At 38.8% G+C, this 20,672-nt stretch overlaps 2 protein-coding genes across 2 annotated transcripts in view; one reads left to right on the forward strand and one right to left on the reverse strand.

Annotated features, from left to right (window-relative positions):
• Positions 1-19: 19 nt before the first annotated feature.
• rec114 (REC114 meiotic recombination protein) lies at positions 20-9,805 on the reverse strand (the record flags this gene model as incomplete). The annotated part of the gene is given in 7 exon segments (XM_080884891.1): positions 20-234; positions 450-524; positions 1,574-1,747; positions 2,072-2,155; positions 5,222-5,311; positions 9,627-9,731; positions 9,734-9,805. Coding segments are annotated over 7 exon segments (765 nt in total). The 3' UTR covers positions 20-69.
• A 3,545-nt stretch (positions 9,806-13,350) lies between these two features.
• The window catches only part of hcn4 (hyperpolarization activated cyclic nucleotide-gated potassium channel 4), a 74,218-nt gene continuing 66,896 nt past the window's right edge, over positions 13,351-20,672 (forward strand). Inside the window, exon 1 of the mRNA XM_080884890.1 lies at positions 13,351-14,860. Coding sequence (XP_080741016.1) covers positions 14,169-14,860 — 692 coding nt within the window. The 5' untranslated portion in view covers positions 13,351-14,168. The remainder of the gene's footprint in view (positions 14,861-20,672) is intronic.

A 20,672-nucleotide genomic window follows, 5' to 3' on the forward strand; every position in this document is an offset into this window, starting at 1 on the left:
ACATGCACGCACACACACACACACACACGCAAACTTGACCTTTCTGCCTTGAGCTCTTGTTAAGATTCTTTACTCTTCAACCAGTTTCCTCAGCTCCCCTTCCACCTTCTCTACAAATCCATAAAAGGTGGGATCCAGCAGACAAACACGCAGGAAATGCTCTAAGTCACCTTGTCCAAAAGAACTGTGTTGATATACTCGAGGTAGAGTCACAGCAGTGTCTCCCAAGCAGTGCTGTGGGAGGTCCAGAAAATATTTAAGTAAAATTGGAAAAAAAGAACTGATTGCGAACCCTGTGCCAGCCTTTATAATTTAAAAGAAAAGCCACTCAACAATCATTTTGCATTTCCAAATTAAGCCTACTGCAAAATTACAACTAACATGTTGCATAGTTGAAGCTTCATTTTAATAGCAGTTAGCTTTACTGCCTCTTATGTCACAATCAATACCTGGGTAAGACGTTTGATGGACACAGTTCCTCGGACAACCTCAGGTTTAACTCCCACAGCTTTTTCCTGACAAGTCTGCTGGCACATGATGAAACACAAAAGAAGAAAAGAAGATTTGATATGCACAGCTTGACACCAGAGGGTTAAGAGACCAATCAATGGCCTTATTACTAATTGAAAGTTTTCCACCCCTCAAATCCTTTCATCTCAGCTCCTTCATTCTGTCTGTTTTCTAAAGGTCAAATTCAACCCCATAGTGGAGTCCGTTCCTTTCCCAGTCCTTCATGTTAAATGCTCTGAAGACCAGAAGCAGAAGAATTTGGTTTGCAGTTAATCATATGTTATGAACGATTTCAAGTTTAAAAATAAAGAAAGAAACGATGACTGGCTTACTGCTATGAAGGACAATGAGTATGATTGTTAAAGAAATAGTCTCACCCCTACAATAGTTCAGTATGTTTATAGAGTTTAACTTACAACTGCTGAAAGGTTTTCAGAGCATGTTTTTTGTTTTTGTGTTTTATAAATGCTGGTTTGTTTTCTTAATCAGCAATTTCAATACTAAAGACATTATCAAGAAGTACTTTTATCAGGGCTTAAGGGTCGTGCATTTCAAACTGTTAAATTCATAAACTATTTAAAATCCTTTCCTGCATTATAGTATATGAATCTGTTTAAATTGCTGTATTCTAAACCTTATCTTTTACTGTTATTGGCTAATGATTGATATATATTTCATAGTCTTTCTCACATACTGTAGTTGCAGTGTGACCTCTAAGAATAAGACAGTATTGTCAATAGCACCATCTAGTGAGTGCAATCTGGGGTTTTTATATAGATGGAGCTGACTACACCCTTGTGATACCACTATTTAAAATGCACAGAGTAATGCCTAGGTAACAACTTTAATTATGGCAATTTACATTATGTTGATATACTTTTTAAATTTACACAATAAAGGATGCTCCTTTTCCAGTTCCATAAAAGACTATCCCAGAAAAAAGTAAAGTCACATATTATCTCTATGTTGTGGACATCCTGGTAAAATATTTTAAATGCATGGACATAAACTAGTTCTGTTTTTGATGTTGAAATTGTATTAAATGAAATAGAAGCTGGGCGACCTGTACTGCTGGTGCAGGTACCGCAGCAGGGGGCTGATTAGGCTGTGGTGGGGCGTAATCCTGAGTGGTGACAGGTATGTACTCCATCAGTTTTTCCACAGCACTTGAGCACTCATTTATAGCCTCTGCCATGCTGCATCCATCAAACTGCATCCTTATCATGCGGCTCTCACCCTGCAGAAATCCACAAACTCAGTCTGTATCTGTCAGTCAAAACTGCGCCAAGAAAAACACAATCTGTGGAAAACAAGCTCGGGTATTTAGACACTTAAATGTAATCTTCAAGCAACAAAAGAACAAGGCAGCCGTCACAGGCAAAAAAAAAACAAGAAACAAAAAAAAAACACCTAATCATTAAAATCTGTTGCTTTGTAAGTATTCCCCTTCAATTTGTTATGATGTTGTGAATGTAATGATCTTGAGCTTGTAAGGGGTTTAAGATATTGCCATGGACGTTGAGATAAATTCTGTGGGATTGAAATGCATCTCACCACTCACCTTCACAATAAATCGAATCATCAGATTATCAGATTTCTGGTGTACTTTAATAGAATCTGAGCCACACAGCAAAGGAATTGTATCCTGAGAAAAGATAAGAGAACAAAGCAGAGGCATAAAACAGTTCGATCATTCTGACATGTTAATATATAAAGAAAAATATACACGAATACAATTTGAAATACTCTTATTTTGTAGCCAAATGCTTGAATTATTTAGAAAACCCAAAGTACACAAAAAGAGCATTACAGTTTAATAAACCTGTTAAAAAAAATTGCTACCAAAAACTGTCTGCAGGGGTCTCTATTTGCTCAATAACCCTAAAGCTTCCGCTCTGAGGCTCTTGTTAAGATTTTTCACAAAAGCAGATAAACACGCTATAAGGAAACATTAGCCTGGTATTACTTAAAAACCCTGTAAACATACATTTGCTTTGACTTAAAAAAAAACAAAACAATGTAGGTTAGTCAATTAAGGTTGACTTAGAACAACTGCACTATATTATGGAGCAAGCGCTCTGTAGTCCTATAATGTCATCATTCTGCATTATGTAAAATCACACATGGCAAGCAATAGGAGAACTATCATCCTCAAATGTCCATGAAAAAGCATCAAGTTTTAAAAAACTGCACTCTGTTATATTAAAGGAAAACTTGAAGAAACTGAAGAAAATACTTTTTCTTAAAATGATAAAAAGCCTTTAGTTCTTTTTAGAATAGTAGTAATAGTATAGAAACATTATTAAGGTAATTTTGAACTTGCATTTAGAAGCTCAGAGTGATATTTGGCTTCATGCATCCAAAACAAGTCAGTCAAATCCCCTCACATTTGGGCAGAAATGTCAAGCTCTTCAACAGAATATTTCATATGGCCTTCATTGAACCCTTTTGTCTGGAAAACAGAATACTTTCTCAGATCTCAAAAAAATCTGCAGAGGAAATTCCACACATTTTCTCTTATTATTATGCTTAAAGTTTATTTAGAATGACATTTATACTACATCGACTATGTTATGTAAACATTTTCATCCTTGTCCATTTTAACTAAAAAAAATTATCAAAACAAAGTATTATACATATATGGAAATGTATGTAGAAATATGTACATATGCTAACCAACCACTTCATTACAGCTTGCCAGTACTGGAATTGGACCCTTTTTTCATGGCCTATTATATTCATTAAGGTGTAAAAAGTGCATATTGGTCCATATTTGGTTGAAAAATCATGGATTTTGTTCCATACTGGCACAATAGCATCACACAGAGTCTGCATATTTGTCAGCTGGACATCCATGATGTTAATCTACTGTTCAACCACATCCCAAAATTCCTCTATTAGATTTAGATCTTGTGATTATGGACTCCATTTGAGTACAGTAAACTCAATGTCATCTTCAAGAAACCAGTTTGAGACTATCTAACCGTTGCAAACATCGTCATGCTGGAAGCAGCCACCAGAGAATATATGTAGGTACACTGTAGGGCTGCCACAAACCATTATTTTGATAGTCGACTAGTCACCGATTATTTTTGCAATTAGTCGACTAATCAGATCATGCATCCATTGGAAGTAAAACGTAACGCTTATTGCACCAGCATGCATCTGCTCTTATATAACTACCATTAGCTTACAGCTTTAAGTGTTTAAGGTATGTGCTAACTAAAAATGAAGACAAGATGATAGTTTATTAAATTTTAATGAAATCTGCAGACTGTTTCGGTGGAGTTTAATAAACTCAGCCGTCTGCTCCTTGCTATCTAAAATATAACAGGACACCGGAGTATATTCTCGAGCATCTCACACTTCTGATAATCAGTTGTCTGCTTGACGATTATTAACCTGAGTAGCAAAAGACGGCGGTGGGTTTGAAAACGATTTGCCGGGAATCCAGTGTTCTTACCGGCTCTAGTGAGCCTTGAACCCCGGCTAGCTATCGAGCTGGTGGGTAACAGACGTCTCCGAAAATGTCGGAGCGCTTTTGAAAATATGTGGTGTCTTGATAAATTGAGCAAATATTTGAAGTTTACACAGCTACATTCTCGCCTGAAAATATGTTAAATGTTTATTGACCCAGAAGATAGATCCATGTTTTCATGTTGTTTTATGCCAAATTATGACCCTCCCATCTAAATATTGTGGAAGAATTCAAGAGTCATCAGACTAGGAAACATTTTTTCGATCTTCTAATGTCCAATTTTGGTGAGTTTGTGTGGACTGTAGCCTCAGTTTCCTGTTCTAAGCTGATGGGAGTGGCAACTAGTGTGGTCTTCTGCTGCTGCTATCTACTTCAAGGTTTATGTGTTGTGTATTCAGAGACACTTTGGAGCACACTTTGGTTGGCATTTATGCCCAGAGAACTGCCACTAACTGGATACTTCCTCTTTTCACACCATTTTCTGCAAGCCTTAGAGATGGTCATATTAGAAAATCCTAGCAGCAGTTTCTTAAATACTAAGTCCAACCCATCTAACACCAAAGTAACTTAAATCTGCTTTCTTCCCCATTCTGATGTATGGCTTGAACTTCAGCAGGTTAATAGACCATTAACTATTGATTGACCATCACAGGCCTAAATGTGATGAGTTGCTACCATGCAATTAGCTGATTAGACATTTGTGTTAACAAGTTGAACATGCTTGCATCCTTGCAATAATTTGGGGGTAGGACAAACAACAAATAAATAAGCTGTGATCTAATACAAACAACTATAATTTCAACAACTGTAAGTGTAATCATTTTTTGATTAACATAATTTGATAAAAAGGTACACCACAATAAACATTAGTTGCTAAACGAGAACTAGCATATTTAAACATGCAAACAACACAATAAACAACACAAGCAGATTACATTTTCTCTCATTTAGTATATTTTAATCTGTGATAAGAAATCTTCCAGATAAAACACTATTTGAACACAACCAAAGTCTTAATTCTTTAGGGGAAAAAATTTAAAGGAAGTCAAAATTCAAACCTTTTTTTTTATTAGACATATCTGATTTTTTAATTATTTTATTTCAACCAATTATGAATCACAACCACAAAATATATGGTGTACCGGGATCTAAAAACTAATGTGTAATCTTTGTTGTATGTTGTGTTCACACAGAGAAATCTATGAGAAAAAAACAGTAACCTACTCTACTTACCAAGCTTTCTTGTCCCTGCAAGACCAGCAAGTGTCCAGATTCCACAATTGTGAGGACAATTTCAGGTTTGTTGTCCTTTGCCTCAAGTACCTGATGAAGAGAAAAATATTGAATTAGTCATTGCTTTTCCTAGAAGTAACTAGATATATGCATTTCTAAAGGATGCTTTTTTTTAAATCAATAACATTGTTATTTTTTACTGATTAAGATAAATAATGTAGCTTATTAATATAACAATGACAGTAATGTTTTTTTGTTTCTGCTACATTTTAAGTCTTGGTTCAACAGCCCAAAGGTATGTGTACCTGATACAATTTCATGAAAATTAAAAATGTTATTAAAAGAGATGCACTACCCAATATGGCTCATGAGTATCTGGAATAGCTTATTATTATTATAAAGTTAGTCAGATAAACTCTTGTAATTCAATGTTCACAACTTGCCTTTTCACTGAATTTTACAATTTGCAATTGCAATCTTGTGTGATCAATGTAAATGCGACTTAGCTCAGTTTAAATAACATGCTTTGACTCAATGTCTCTGAGCTGCCCTATGATATAGATGTACTTTGGTTTCATTCATTGGTGTCATTAAGAAATACACAGCTCTAGCTTGCCATCTAGAGTCTGGTGCAGTTAATGAAAGAAAACAGCACAAGGAATGGAGTTTTTCAAACATGAAAAAACAAAAACAAATGCAGAAACAAAAACAAAAAGATAATTATACAACCAGTAGGTACAACCAGTTAAATACTTTTATACTTTGAATAGAATTATTTTTAAAAATGCAGTAATTATCTAAATAAATAGGCTTTTTCTACCATCAGCTGTTTGTTACTTCATTTTCATGTTTAATACCGAAAGCATAAACAGCCCAAGTACATGCTCTATTTGATTGGGAATCTGGAGAGTCTGGAGTCTGGGTCAATGCCTTGGGCTATTAGTTATGCTCCTTGAGTTCTTCTTCAGCAGCTTTTGGAGTGTGGCAATAGGCACTGCCAGGCTGCAAACAGGAGGGTCTATTGCCAAGAGGGGTTGCTTGGTCTTTCGGTAGGTGGTTCCTGTCAAGTAACATCCATGAATTGCAGCACCCCTTGTTTCCTTGCAGAAACACTGATTTTAATGTTGCAGCTAATATGTCTATATTCCTACAGAGACAACATTAGAGCAAAAAGAAAATTAATGTAAGATATGGTGCAGTTGTAGTGTCTCTGTGCCTCAGCACTGCAAGACGTAACCCAAAGTACCTCCTGCTACTAGATAGCATAATGAAGGTAGTTTTAATGTTGTTTTATGCTGCAACTCATAGAAATTAAGGAAAGGAACTTTGAGTTAAGTTATTGTTCTATTTTTAATCTGTTCCCATAGATCTGATTTTATGTCTTGAAGGACATGTGACTAAGTTTTTATACCACACAATTATATGAATATCAAAACTGAATTTAAATTAGGGAAGAACTAAGTAAACCATCAAACAAAGGTGCTCCCAGTCAGCACATATTCCATCTGCTATAAAGTGGAAAGCCAAATACTGTAAATCATTTTTTTCCCTAGTTCAAAAAAGATCTTTGATGGTCGACTATGTAAAATATGTACAGAGCCCTAAATCAAAGCAGTATATAAAAACTTTTCAAAGTTGCTTTTTCAAATATGTAATCTCATTTATATTCATACAAAACAATAAAAATATATTTATCCATAAATTCATGTTAGTATATACAATGCTGTTAAAAAGTATTTTTTCCCACCTCCAGATATTTATTTACTTAGTGTTTGTCACACTGACATGTTTCAGGTATTCAAAGACATTTTAATATTAGAAAAACATAACCAGAGAAAATGCAAGACATACTTTTTAAATAGTAATTTTATAAATCAGGAAAAACCCTCCAATGTCATTTTTTACGCATTTATGCATCTGAATCAAATCTAAATCTGGATTCTGACAAGCCCACTCCAAAGCCATTCAGTGGTAAACTTGCTGGTGTGTTTCGGACCATTGTCCTGCTGCATAACCCAAGTGCCCTTGAGCTTCAGGGCACAAACTGATGGACCGAGGGGTTTCTGGTAGAAAACAGAATTCATAGTTCCATCAACTAGACGAGCCTTTATGGTCTTTATGGTCCGCAGTGATTTTTTTTTCCACCTTGGAAGCTTATCTACGGTAAGTGAAGCCTGCAGTTCTTTAGATGTTCTTATGGGTTCTTTTCTGACCTGGATGAGTCTTCAGTGCACTCTTGGAGTCATTTTGGTAGCCCAACAATTGTGGATAATGACTCTCACTGTGGTTTGCTAGAGTACCACAACCTTAGAAAACACCACCTGGGTCTGGGTGCAGTTCCCCCTCCAGGGGCAAGGGTACCTAGACCCGGTTCGTAGAGTACGCTTGGGGAGTGTGATTGTGTGTACAGTGTCTCTTTATGTCTGTCTCCACGTTGGTTGAGTGTGGAGTAAGTGCATATGAGAGCATGAGGGTGGGAATAGATGTTTGTATCTGTGTGTGCCTGTATGTCTGTGTCTATATGTCAGGTTGGGTATCAGATGCCACCTCTCTGGGGACATCTCAGGCCCTCCAAGGTTTGGAGGCCTATCTCCCCCCACCACCACTTCCCCTGCCAGTGGCGGACTCCCTCAGACATCGGTGCGTTGGTGGTTCTTTGTGTCTGGGGATGGGCGTCCAGGTACACACCGGCTCACTCCTTGGCGGCCGCTTATCGGGGCCTGGAGCCTGGGGCTCGCTTGGGCCACTTCGGAGGTGGGGTGCCCCCGGCCTCTCGGCCTGGGGCTCGGTCACTCAGGCACAGCTGGCTGCCGGCGGAGCTCATGGGCGCGTCACTGCAACTCCCCCTGGCTTCTGCTCCGCGGCTGCTGAGTGAGCCCTCATCTGGGACTCTCCTCAGCTCTTTCTGGGACAGTGGCGCGGCTGCCCCTCTGTTGGTCTTCCTTGGTCTCTTGTGTTCTGAGGGCCTCTGGATGTCTGGAGTTTTGATCTCCTCCATACCTGCTTCATGCCCTGGAGGACGGGGCTGTGGCCCCCCCACACCCTCTAGCAGATCATTACATGAAGGACCCTTTTAAAAAAACAAGCGCGTCCATGCTCACAGGTGTACACACGGGTGATCACACCCACAAACTACACCCTTTTTGGCTCCTACCTCAAAGCACACTTTTCTGTTGATCTTATGTGCTGCACAATAATGTTTAACATTTAGTATTTACTGTCATATTCCCATATATCATTGTGATGTTGTTTATTCTATTACTCTTGTTCTCTTCTGCTTGTTTTCTTTTTTCTTTCTCAGCAGGTGATTGATATATGCATTTTTTTTCTCTTTTTTTTTCTGCCCGTTCTGTTGGTTTATGTTTTTTGCCCTTCTCCCCCGTCCCTCTTCTCAGCTGTTTCTCTTTCCCTCTTTCTTTCTCCCCTTCTTTCCCCCAGTCAAGTCTGTCCCGTATTCAGTAAGTGAAAATAAAATAAACAATAAAAGGTGAATCAAATGGACCATTACGGCAAGGCTGGGATGGTCAATTTGGTAAAGTAAATCCGTTGGGCATCTTTCTTTGCCTTTAGACAATAATTCTGATGGCAAAAGAGCCAAATGGGACAGGCAAAAAAGAAAAAAAAAAAAAAAGAAAAAGCTTTTTAATACTTTTCAGACTTATGGATGTCAATGATTTTGTTTCTCATTTACTCTGGAGTATCTTTAGATTGTGGCATGATGTGTGGCTTTTTAAGATCTTTCAGCCTGCTTCACTTTTTCAGACAGGTTCTATTTAAGTCTATTTTTTTTTTATTCAGCAAGTCTGACAGTAATCAGACAGTAATCAGACCTGGCTAGTGAAATTGAATTCAGCATAAAAATTAAATCATTATTTAAAAACTGCATTTCCTATTTACTCTGGTTACCTTTGTCTAATACTAAAGTTTGTCAGACTATCTGAAACATGTCCCGCAAATATTAAAAATTAACAATACCCCCCCCCCCCCCCCCAAAAAAAAAAGAAAGAAAGGGGGGGGGGGGGGGGCTTTTTCACAATTTTGTAGGTATTATACTATAGCTTAACTAAGGCTGGCAGATAACTTAAAATGTTCATAGTAAATGGTTGTTATTAGAGATAATTAACACCACTCTGGGGTTTCATCAACAGTTATGGTGCTAAGGGAAAGCTACTCTTTATGAGTCACAAAATTAGACACGTTTCCTTAACTAGGAGGTGGGTTCTAAATAAAAATCCTAATGAACAATATATTAAGTACGTTTTTTTATTCGTGTGTGTATTTGGCCAATACGCTGCACTGACTAAAGTTATTGTCAGGCAGAAAGCTAATACAGCTAGGCTAGCTTAGGAAAGTTTGGCTAGCTAGGGCAAGGTTTTTTAGTAATACGTAAATGAAGGTCAGTTACCTTCCACGGTGTTACACCTGTTTCCTTGGAGCCAGGGATGAAACGCCCATAGCGTTTTAACTTCCAAATACGAGTGGAGATCATTTCCAGCAGCGGAGTAGTTTTGTTTTGATATTTTCTGTCAAACCCAACCAGCTATAGCAGAATCCAGTGCCAGCAGAAGAGCCTGAACGAAACATGGACCGCGCGCGAAAATTAACGTCAGCGTCAACTGAGAGGCTTTTTTTTTTTTTTAAATAGTCAGAGGTGACAGTAACATTAAAGAGACATGACACTCAGTGCTGATTTGGATTACGTTAAAACACTTTGCCCCAAACCTTTGCCCAATACTTGTGTAATGTCAGTATTACAGTGCAATATATACAGTGGTAAGAAAATGTGGGTTTGCAGGGAGCTGTTCTGAAACATGTGACAGTGTATGTTACAAACCCAAGGTTCAGCATCACTTCCTCAGCAGGAAGCTGGCTCATGTCTCCACATGTGACCCAGCAAGTTTGGAACACTTGATGCTGTATGGGTGTACAGTAGGAGTGTGACTCCAGTTTCAGATGCAGGTGGACTGAACTGCTGAAATGTTCCATTATTAATAGTTAAATGTGTGGTTATAATGATAGCTAAATACTAACTATAATGCATTAGTTCAAGTGCTCCAGTATTGTTGAATGCTGGCTCAGTGACATTGTTCACTGGGATAAGAGCTGGCAATATGTCCTACTGGACTACACATTAAGACAACAGTGCATGTAGCAGTTTCTATTTTAATTTTGTTTTCTGTTCTCAGAGCAGAATTTCAAAATGGCCATCCTAGCTTGAAAGTAACTCACAGTTTGTGTCTCTTAGATATATAGATACAGTTGTGTTTAGAAGTTTACAAACACTGATCATAGCCATGTGTGTCATGGTAATTATGGGTGTTTAATGATTCCTTTGAACTGCTCTTTTTCCTGGGAACAATGATTGTACAGCATGCATCTTTAATTACCTTAAAAGACAGGATTTGGTTACACAAGATTTTAGTTTGGATTTTCTCTCATTTACACAGGGTCAAAAGTATATATACAGACTCAAATATCCGCATACACCAGTGACCACACCCAAGCTAAGGTATGATGTGAGACAGAAGATGAAAAACACAGGTAGGGTTAATAAGATTTGTATTATTGCAAATATTGCATTATTTAAAAATATTTAGAGTTTAGAGGCAGCACGGTGGCACGGTGGTTAGCACTGTTGCCGCACAGCAAGAAGGTCCTGAGTTCAATTCCACCATCAGGCCGGGGTCTTTCTGTGTGGAGTTTGCATGTTCTCCCCGTGTTTGCATGGGTTCCCTCCGGGTACTCCGGCTTCCTCCCACCGTCCAAAGACATGCAACTTGTGGGGATAGGTTAATTGGATAATCCAGATTGCCACTAGGTGTGAATGTGTGAGTGAAAGTGAGTGCGAATGGTTGTCTGTCCCTGTGTGTTGGCCCTGCGACAGACTGGCGACCTGTCCAGGGTGTACCCCGCCTCTCGCCCTATGACAGCTGGGATAGGCTCCAGCGCCCCCCGCGACCCTGAAAAGGATAAGCGAATGGATGGATGGATGGATGGATATTTAGAGTTCTAAGTAATGCAGACAGGTTGTGGTAGATTTAAGTTCTGCCCTAGAGTCGGTGTGTAAAGAAGGGGTGCCAAACTCTTAGTTTTGGGCCACAGCCCCATTTGAGCTTAAGTGGGCCGGCTTGAACTTTACCTAATATCTATAAAATAAACACCTACCTACAAACCACCTGATGTGTTTTACCTCTTTCAGCGAGTCAAATCTAATTACAAAAAATTGTGCTGTACTACATCAATGAATCCATCAGCATGAGTTAATGGACTTGCACTCTTAAGAAATCTATCCATCCATTCTCTTCAGGCTGGAGCCTGTCCCAGCTATCATAGAGGAGTGTTGGGGACAGTTGCCAATCTGACACAGAGAGAGAGAGAGAGACAACCATTCACACTTACACCTATAGGCAATTTAGAATAAGTAATTAACCTAACCCAACAAATTACATACAGTTGGACTATTGGAGGAAGCAGGATACTCAAGAGAACCAGCACAAACACATGGAGAACATGCAAACTCCACACAGAAAGGCTCTTGTGCAGTTAAACACAACCTTCTTGCTGTGAAACAACAGTGGTAACCACTGCACTGCCCAGCTTTTAAGAAATAAAACTGTAAAATTTGTAAAGAAAGTGACAACAAACTTGGACTTTGTTCTAATGTTACTTCACAGAAAATCAAAAAGGAAGTCGTTGTTCATCAATAATAATAAAAAGAACTTTTCTGTCATTTAATGGAAATCCTTTTCTTTTATTTAATGGTTTGTGTTTGTCGTCTTTGTCTTTATCAGTCAGGAAGCTGTAAAACTATTTCAGATGAAATGACTCAGATGAAATCATCAGTTCAGTCTTTCATGATGTGATTTATTCTTAAGGACAAAAAGCAGTGAAAAGTCCAGAATTGTACCTGCTCTGTAATTTTCACAGTTTGCAAACCCACCCATTGGGTCGGCGGGAAGTTTGACATCACAGGTGTAGAGGGAAGCGTTTCTTACACACTTTACAAATTGATAATTTATTCTTTTGTTTGCTACAAATTGTATTATTCATCTTTGCATTTTCTTGCATTTTTAGTTAAGTTGGGTAATTAATTTGCAACCCATATAACTCACAGCCATTATTATTCAAAGGACATAATTGTTCCAATATGGATGATTTTTGAAAGTTAAAGTTCTTAAAAATAGTGACCTAGTAAATGGTCTTGTTAATAGAATTGCAGAAAGGCACTGCTTTGTATTAGTGTGTCAATTAGGGGGCTTTCACCAAATGCTGTAGGTATTTGTGGCTAGGATTCATTTCATTTCATTTCATTTATTTATTTATTTTGGGTATTGGAAGTTACATTATGTAAATCCAGCATAGTAAAAGAGATTCCCTAAATTATAATGTGGCTGTTTTGCATTAGCAAATTGCCTTCTATTTTTCAGTGTCTGCAGTTCTGCAATATCCACTAGAATAGTTGATAAAAGTTTTTTGTCTAAATTTGAATATATAACCTTTCTTCAGAAACTGCTGGCATTGATGTTTCTCAGTTTAGACATTGGGGAAGTGACACAAGATAAGATAATTTGTTAATAGTGAAAAAAGGCTTGTTTAATTAATGTTTTAATCATCTACAAAATATTGCTGATAAAATTTGCTTTAGCTTTAAAAGGCTTTTGTAAGGATGCTGCACACAGCTATCCTGGGTTTGTTTAAGCTATTACAGTAACAATGTAGCTTTTGTAAAGCTGTACCGAAGACATGAGCGAAAGATGTCCTTGCAATGAAACTGTCATACTTGTGCTGCAGGCACTGAAAATGAATGAAATGAGACAGAAAAAAGGAAAACACACACAAAACGGAACACAAAAACAAAAGGACATTCATAATGAAGGCACTGATGAAATTAAAGAATCATAAGGCTTCGTTCACAAGACAAAATCCCTTAGACTATTTTTCTTTCTTTATCATCCTAGGCTGAAAATAAAAAGAACAATAAGCACAAAAGGGTGTGACATCCTACGTGTTATAAATACACGGAATTGGAAAAATAATCTTGAATTAGGAGATCACAGATTTGTTTATTTCCATCTGAGAATCCACCCGTATACCAATAATTATATACAAGAGCTTCTTACCAAATTATAGACGAGTCTATTCTAGCTTCGTTTGTATTAGTGTGCGCAAATTACGCAGTAGATCAGACTGATTACAGCGATGGCAAGCAGGGTCCTTGGTCTCTTCCAACAGAAGACAACATCATTTTTTAACAATGGGCATGTTGGCTACCTGTAGCCTTAACTTAAAAGAACGGGAGAACATTTTAAGAATGGAGAGAGCTTTCCCCTTTAAACAAGGTGGGCTGAGCTTATTTGCAGTTCTCGCTCCTATGGCAACCCAATAGATCAGCATCATGAATATTCACAATTCACCAAAACGCACCCTGACTATGGAACAGTGATGTCAGCGGTCCCTGGAATGCTTTACTGTATTTTTGCACGATTGTGTTGCGTTGTTTTATGAAAGCTGACAAGACGTCTTGTGAAAAGAGCATCCTTCGTCGTGCATGACCTTTCTCTGGTCTCTGTATCACCGTCCGTCGGCACGTCTCTCACATGCCACGCTAAGGTGACTTTCAGGCAGTTTTTCCACTTTTGCGCACAATGTCGGAACGGCACAAAGATGTACATCGAGGACGCAGTGGCCAAGCGGACCGCCCAGGCTGTGTGTGAGGACATATGCAAACTGTCAGGTAGTCTGATTATGAAAAAGAATATCCCTCATCTGTTTCAGCAGAGCCACGGCGGTCCGTGTCATGTGTAGCAGGCTTTCAGGGATTCAGATTAGCTCCAGACTGATCGCTCTCACAAACAGATAGGGAGCGCGGGGCTTGTGGCAATAACCAGTACAATACAGGCTAACAATCTGGATTTATTTAATATTTCCTGCGTGTTTCAATGTCATAATGGACAGGTTGCACTCCTCCATGCGTAAAAGGCTCTACAGTTTGCCACAGCACATTGGACAGAAAGCATCTATAATGGGTGAAGGAGAAGACGCAGACAAGGACACCCGGAGGAAGAGCATTAGGATGAAGCCTTTACCGTCACCGTCGCCGACCTCTGGAGGAAGCTGCAAAGGCATCGGCGAGACCAAAAGTGGGGAATCTGTGATCATGGAGACGGACATAGGGAGACCTATGAAGACCAGCTCAAATGGAGATTGTCGGAGATTTCGAGGCAGCCTTTCGTCCATCACAAGTCGACATGTGCACGACTCAGACTCTGCGGAGGAGAGACGCCTCATCACTGAAGGGGATGTTACCCCGAGCGAAGAGAGCCCCCCTGGAGCAATCGGTGACGGGCAGCCGGATCAAGGTGCGCAGGAGGCCAGCAGTGGCGCTGGCGGTGGTGCCCAAAATGATTCTCCAGACCAGCAGTCAGGGTTTATAAAGTTGGATGGCATTGATCAAATTCTGCCGGACGACGAGAGATTATATCAGGCTGGGTTCATACACAGACAGTTAGGAGCAATGCTTCAACCAGGGGTCAACAAGTTCTCCCTGAGGATGTTTGGAAGTGAGAAGGCGGTTGAACGAGAACAAGAGCGGGTTAAATCCGCCGGATTTTGGATAATTCACCCCTACAGTGATTTCAGGTAAATTTAGTCACATCACACTTGCTTATTTCAAAAGGGAAACGGTTCACAAAAACATGATGTTACTGTGACTAGGCCCAGATGTTTTTCATGGTATGTCTCATTTACTGGGGCATTCCTCAGCTCAGAAGCCCATTTTTTTTCCTTTTTGCTAGATTTTCTACTAACCACCTTTCCACCTTACTCTTTCACATTTAAAGACTGTATCTCCAGTCCAAAACATTCACTTTTAAAAAATAGAATTCTTAGAATGAACCAATTTCACAGAGTAAATCAGATTTTTTTTTTTCCGCATTCATTAGTTTTAGTGTATCGATATTGCTACAGAGGCCTGCCGACACATTTAGTTCTTACAGAAAAACCCATCACATGACACAACCCAGTCCCAATTAGGATTAAACCCTTCTTATATAATAAATTCTATATAGTATGAAATATTCATTCTTTTTGGAGGTTTCTTCAGCAGTTAGAGAAAATCTCAGCATGGAGGACATTTTTGCTTAAAATTCATGATTAGGTCTTCATTTAAATAATTTCTAAATTATTGTAATGCACTTTTCTTTGTACTTTAATTTAAAAATAGGGTTATTTTATTTTATTTACAGTTAATGTAAATCATATTTCAAGAGTAGTTTAGAAATGATCATGTTTGATTCCTCCTTCAGTGACAGCAAACATGAATGGAGGGAGACAGCACTCTCTTTCAGGCCTGCAGTTTACTCTGTGGTTTTATTGCCATTTTTTTTTCATTTTTTTTTATTAGCCAAGTATCCCTGATTTATGGCTACACAGAGGCTGTTAACTAACAAGTAAGACTGGCTTCAATAGCCTTTTAAACCAAACTACATTCATGTATACTAAATGATACTGTAGCGTACAGGTGTGTATGTGAGTATTGGGTGGGCTTGGTAATGTGTTCAGTCACACACGTGCGCACACATGTGTGCACGCACACACACACATACATACAATAAAACACCCAGCACGCCCATGCGGGCGGTTTTATCCTTCAAGCTCGGGTCCTCTACCAGAGGCCTGGGAGCTTGAGGGTCCTGCGCAGTATCTTAGCTGTTCCCAGGACTGCGCTCTTCTGGACAGAGATCTCCGATATATATATATATATATATATATATATATATATATATATATATATATTTATTTATTTATTTATTTATTTGCAGGTATACTCTACACTGTTGATGACTTTGTGTAAATCCAAACACACTTAGGACATGCCATCAGGATGATGTGAGATATGTATTAGACAGTTTGCCATTTTTGTTATGCTCCTCCCAGCTGGTTGTGTTTTCTCTGACCCCTCTGCTCTCTTACTCACCATGTTAAATGTCAGGTGAAGGGTGATTTAGTGCTTGGGGAGACTGTCCTGATACTGAAAGGTCAGAGATTTGGCCACTGGTTCTGAAGTGTCTTTGAGCAAGATCCTAAAACAAGATTACAAGTACTTATAAAACAAGTACTTGTTTGACTCTGTCATTGAGATCTGTCAAAATAAACAGATGCACTGAGAGAGAAGTAATTAAAAAAAAAAAAAGAGGTCGCCACCCACTTGTTTGGGCTGTGATGATGGATACTGTATATTATCATAATTAAACATTTTGGTGATCTGAGAACCATTTGCTTGTGCCACGAGCACTCAGCACTATGATTTTGCAATCACTCAACTGTACAATTAAAACCACAGATGTGGCACGCAATCAGGACAGGGAAAAGCTAAGGCTATGCTTTATTTAACTCTGCATGGAGTGTTGCATATTTTGCTGTGACTAACATGAAAAAGACAAAGGACACATTTCATTTCTTTCATTTCATTTTGCTAAATTGTTTAATGGAGTCAATATCAAGAGAACCTTTTGTTTGTTTTTTTAAAACCAGTAGTCACATTTCTCAAAAAGCATTTCAGACCAATTTGGAAGCAATATGGGAAAACATAGCACATTAGGCCAGAAAGTCTGTTGCCACTGAGTCAGAGCTAGTATTTAATTTTTGACAAAGTGAAGCTGAAAGAAGACACATGAATGCCTACAACCTCAAAATCAGGAAAAAGGACAGTGCAAGATGACTGTAATTAAAGTACACAAGGAGATATCTGGGACCTTTTAATGGGCCTGGAGAGGAGAAGGGTCTCTGTGACTAAAAGTTTTATTCCCATGTCTGCATCAAAGCTTTGGCTGTATAAGCTCAAATTAGAGTGTCACAAGGAATCACAGTCATCACTGTAGCGGAATTCAGCAAAATCTCCTCTTGTCAAGTTTTGTATAACACTAAGAAGCAGGGGAGGAGCAATATCCTGCAAGGGAAAAAGGCAGATTAAAAATGGCATCATAATCCAATCTACAGCCTAATTTCCAGATCCAAAGCTGAACAGCCTCCTTCGATTCTGAGCAAGCAACTCACAGTGAGCAGATGCAGTCAGTTTCCCAGAGGGTGACCGAAAAAAATAAGACCGGTTTATCAATGTACCTTTTATATAAGGAAAAATATTAATGTTGTGATGGCTGTAAAATATATGTGGGAGTTTTATAGGTTATTTGAACAATACACATGATTGGTGCTGAGATTATTGCCTTTTATGTTCCAGTTCAGACTGGATTTTTTTTAGATATCCCTTCTGCAAGTTTTTTTCTTGTCTCAATCATGAAAAAGCGATAGAGCTGACACCTATCAATACAGCATGTCCTTGAAATAAAGAGCAATAAAAGTCATAGAATATTATAGACAGGATATTTTGGTGCTTGACTGACAGAACGACATCCCTCTCACAGAATGGCTCTTCTGTCTTCTTCTTATGATGGAAACCAGATGATTATTATTTTCTTACCTGTTTGCATAGAGCCTTTTGAAAAGAGTCTGTCAATGGAACAGCATTGTGGAGACTTCTACACAACTGATGAGGTGCAATATTAGTATGCAACCTTCTGATCAAGAAGAGCCTTTTAATTATCTAGCAATTCAGGGCCCACAGGACACATCTGTTGGAAACTCTTCTACAATTCCCTGGAGAAATCGAAAAGAAGATGTCATGCATTCAAACTTTATTTCTATTATTATTATTAAGCTTTGGAACTTTACCGCCATCGCATCCTCAGAATCAGGTCGGCTGTCCTGCAGTTTCTGTCAATCAGTTAAATCCCTTTGGAACAGTAAGGCAAATCTCTTCTGCAAGGTCCACTTTTGCAACAGCCTTTTATTCCTCATGTGCATTCAGTTGTGTTGTAGACAGCAGGAATAATAAATCTGAACTGACATGTTTTACAACTTTGCTTCTGATATTCTTTTGCAAAGAACATATAAGAGAGAGTAACCACCGTGCATATTAATGCAGAAATAAAGGTAAAGGGAGTCAACTTTTAGGCAATTTACAGCCTAGATAAAATTATACTCGTTGTTGCTGAAGGCATTTGCTGTATCTTACCATTTGCTATTTGTTAACTGGTTTTGGATTCAATGCTTGAGTGAGAATTTATTGCCACCCAATACCTCAAACTGATGACAGTAGAAAATTTCGCATATTATCATCATAGCTACAGTTAAACTGGCAACTAAGAACTCAGTGTACTTGATATGAGTAAAGCTGGTAGCTGTGCTGCCTCTACAGAAACTGTCTTTACACTTTGCAAGATATCAATGGAATAAGTATTTTCATCACTGTTCACTTCATGAATTCAGAGATATTTTTAAACGTTGTGCAGTTTAGCTTTACAGGTCTTATCAAGAATTAGCAGCCTTATCAAGCACTAGCAGCCACTAACAGCTGCTGGCTTTCTGTTGAGGATACAGCATGCTTACTGTACCAGTCTGAGTGCTCACATGCATTTCTGTGTGTACTATGTTTGTGTGTTGAGCGTAAGGGATCTGATTGAATAACAGCATTCTCTATTTCAGTCAGGTTCACTACAGTTAATTTGAGACTACATTTTGCCATTGATTTGTTTGGGTCTCATGGGACCTTCAGCTTTCCATCATTGGATGTATTGAAAAATGAGATGGAGCAACATACAGTACATGATTGGAACAACGATGACTCTCCTCCTTGTGGTGAGCGGGAGTCACACTCTTGGTGCCAGTTGCCTAAGGCCTGCATTTTTGTAGCCCAGTTTAATATGTTTTTGACATTCAGAGAGCAAAGTGTAAGCATAATATGTCACCAACCATTTCTTATTTTCTTATAGTGGTAATCTACATAGAAAGGTGGGGGGAAATGTCTGCTTCAGAAAGCATAGGATAATGACACCATTTCTCTTTCAGTCTCCATTAAATAATTCCTTCTTTAATGTAGTGATGGTAAAACATGGGGATTACAGATGGTTCTGGCTTGGCCTGAAAGTGGGGTAATCAAAATAGGCTTCTGTGCTCAGCCACCAATATTGGGAGCCAAGAGATTATTACAGCACAATTTATTTAATGGAGGGAGCCCAGGGAGGATGTGCGTGGCCGGTGGGTGGAAGGTTGCCTGTCATAGTGGCAGAATGATTGAACGGTGCTGCATGACCTCGCCAGGCACACTTGTGTGGGAGTGTTTAATCAGGACACATGACCACAACTGTGGAAGAATGGCCCTTTTTTTTCGCATTGCATTTTTTCTGCACCTGATATGGCATTTAATTCAGCTTTATGTATTAGTCAGAGTTTAATCTTGGCAAAGTGATGGTATTGTTGTTGAGGTGAGATTATATCGATTGTCTGGACATCACGTGCATTTTGAAAATGGGAAAGCCTGTTGGAAATAGTATTTGCTTAGTACCACATGTGACCCAGCTGGTATGCTTGACGTGGGCCCTTCCTGGTTCACCATCCTTCAATGCAGCATCAGTTTATAATCTCTCCAGGTGGATGCACAAATCTAGCCAGCCAAGGCACACTTTTCTCTTTTAACATTTCAGTGTTGTTTTTCTTGACTTGACAATTGTGATTGTTGTCCTACTGACCAGAGGTAAATACAGTCCCCGACCGCCATATTAAGCGCACCTATTCTACTGGTTGTTAATAGAAATGTTTGGAAAATAATAAACATATGTAGTGTCACTGACCTATAAGTGCATTTTGCTAAAGTTCAAATTAAGCATCAGAATGGGAAAGGAAGGTGATTTAAGTGACTGTGAACAAAGCATGGTTCTTTGTGCCAGATGGGCTGGTCTGAGTACTTCAGAAACTGCAGATCTACTGGGATTTTCCTACATAACCATCTCTAGGGTTTACAGAGAATGGTCTGAAAAAGAGAAAATATCCAGTGTGTGGCATGTCAGAGGAAAATGGCCACACTGCTTTGAGCTGATAAGACAGCAAAAGTGACTCAAATAATCATATGCTATATTCATAAGAACTTCTATATAAGAGCTTCTCTGAATGCACAACACGTTGAATCTTGAAGCAAGTCGGCTATACCAGCAGAAGACCACACTGGGTGACACGCCTCTCTGCTAAAAACAGGACGCCAAGGCTCCAATTTGCACCTGGTCTGATGAGTCTTGATTTCTGCTGCAACATTTAGATGGTAAAATCAAAAATTGGCATAAATAACATGAAAGCGAGGCTACATCTTGCTATGTATTAGCAAGTGGTGGTGGTGTAATACTGTGGGGGATATTTTCTTGGAACACTTTGGGTCCCTTTAACACTTGACCACACAGCCTATCTGAGTGTTGTTGTTGTTGACCATGTCCATCCTTTTGTGAACACGGTGTATCCATCTGAACACGGCTTCCAGCAGGATAATTCATCAGATCACAAAGTTCAAATAGTCTCCACCTAGCATCTTGAATATGACAGTGAGTTCACTTAACTCAGAATGCCT

The sequence above is a fragment of the Rhamphochromis sp. 'chilingali' genome (genome assembly GCF_963969265.1).
Source record: "Rhamphochromis sp. 'chilingali' genome assembly, chromosome: 6".
Lineage (NCBI taxonomy): Eukaryota > Metazoa > Chordata > Actinopteri > Cichliformes > Cichlidae > Rhamphochromis > Rhamphochromis sp. 'chilingali'.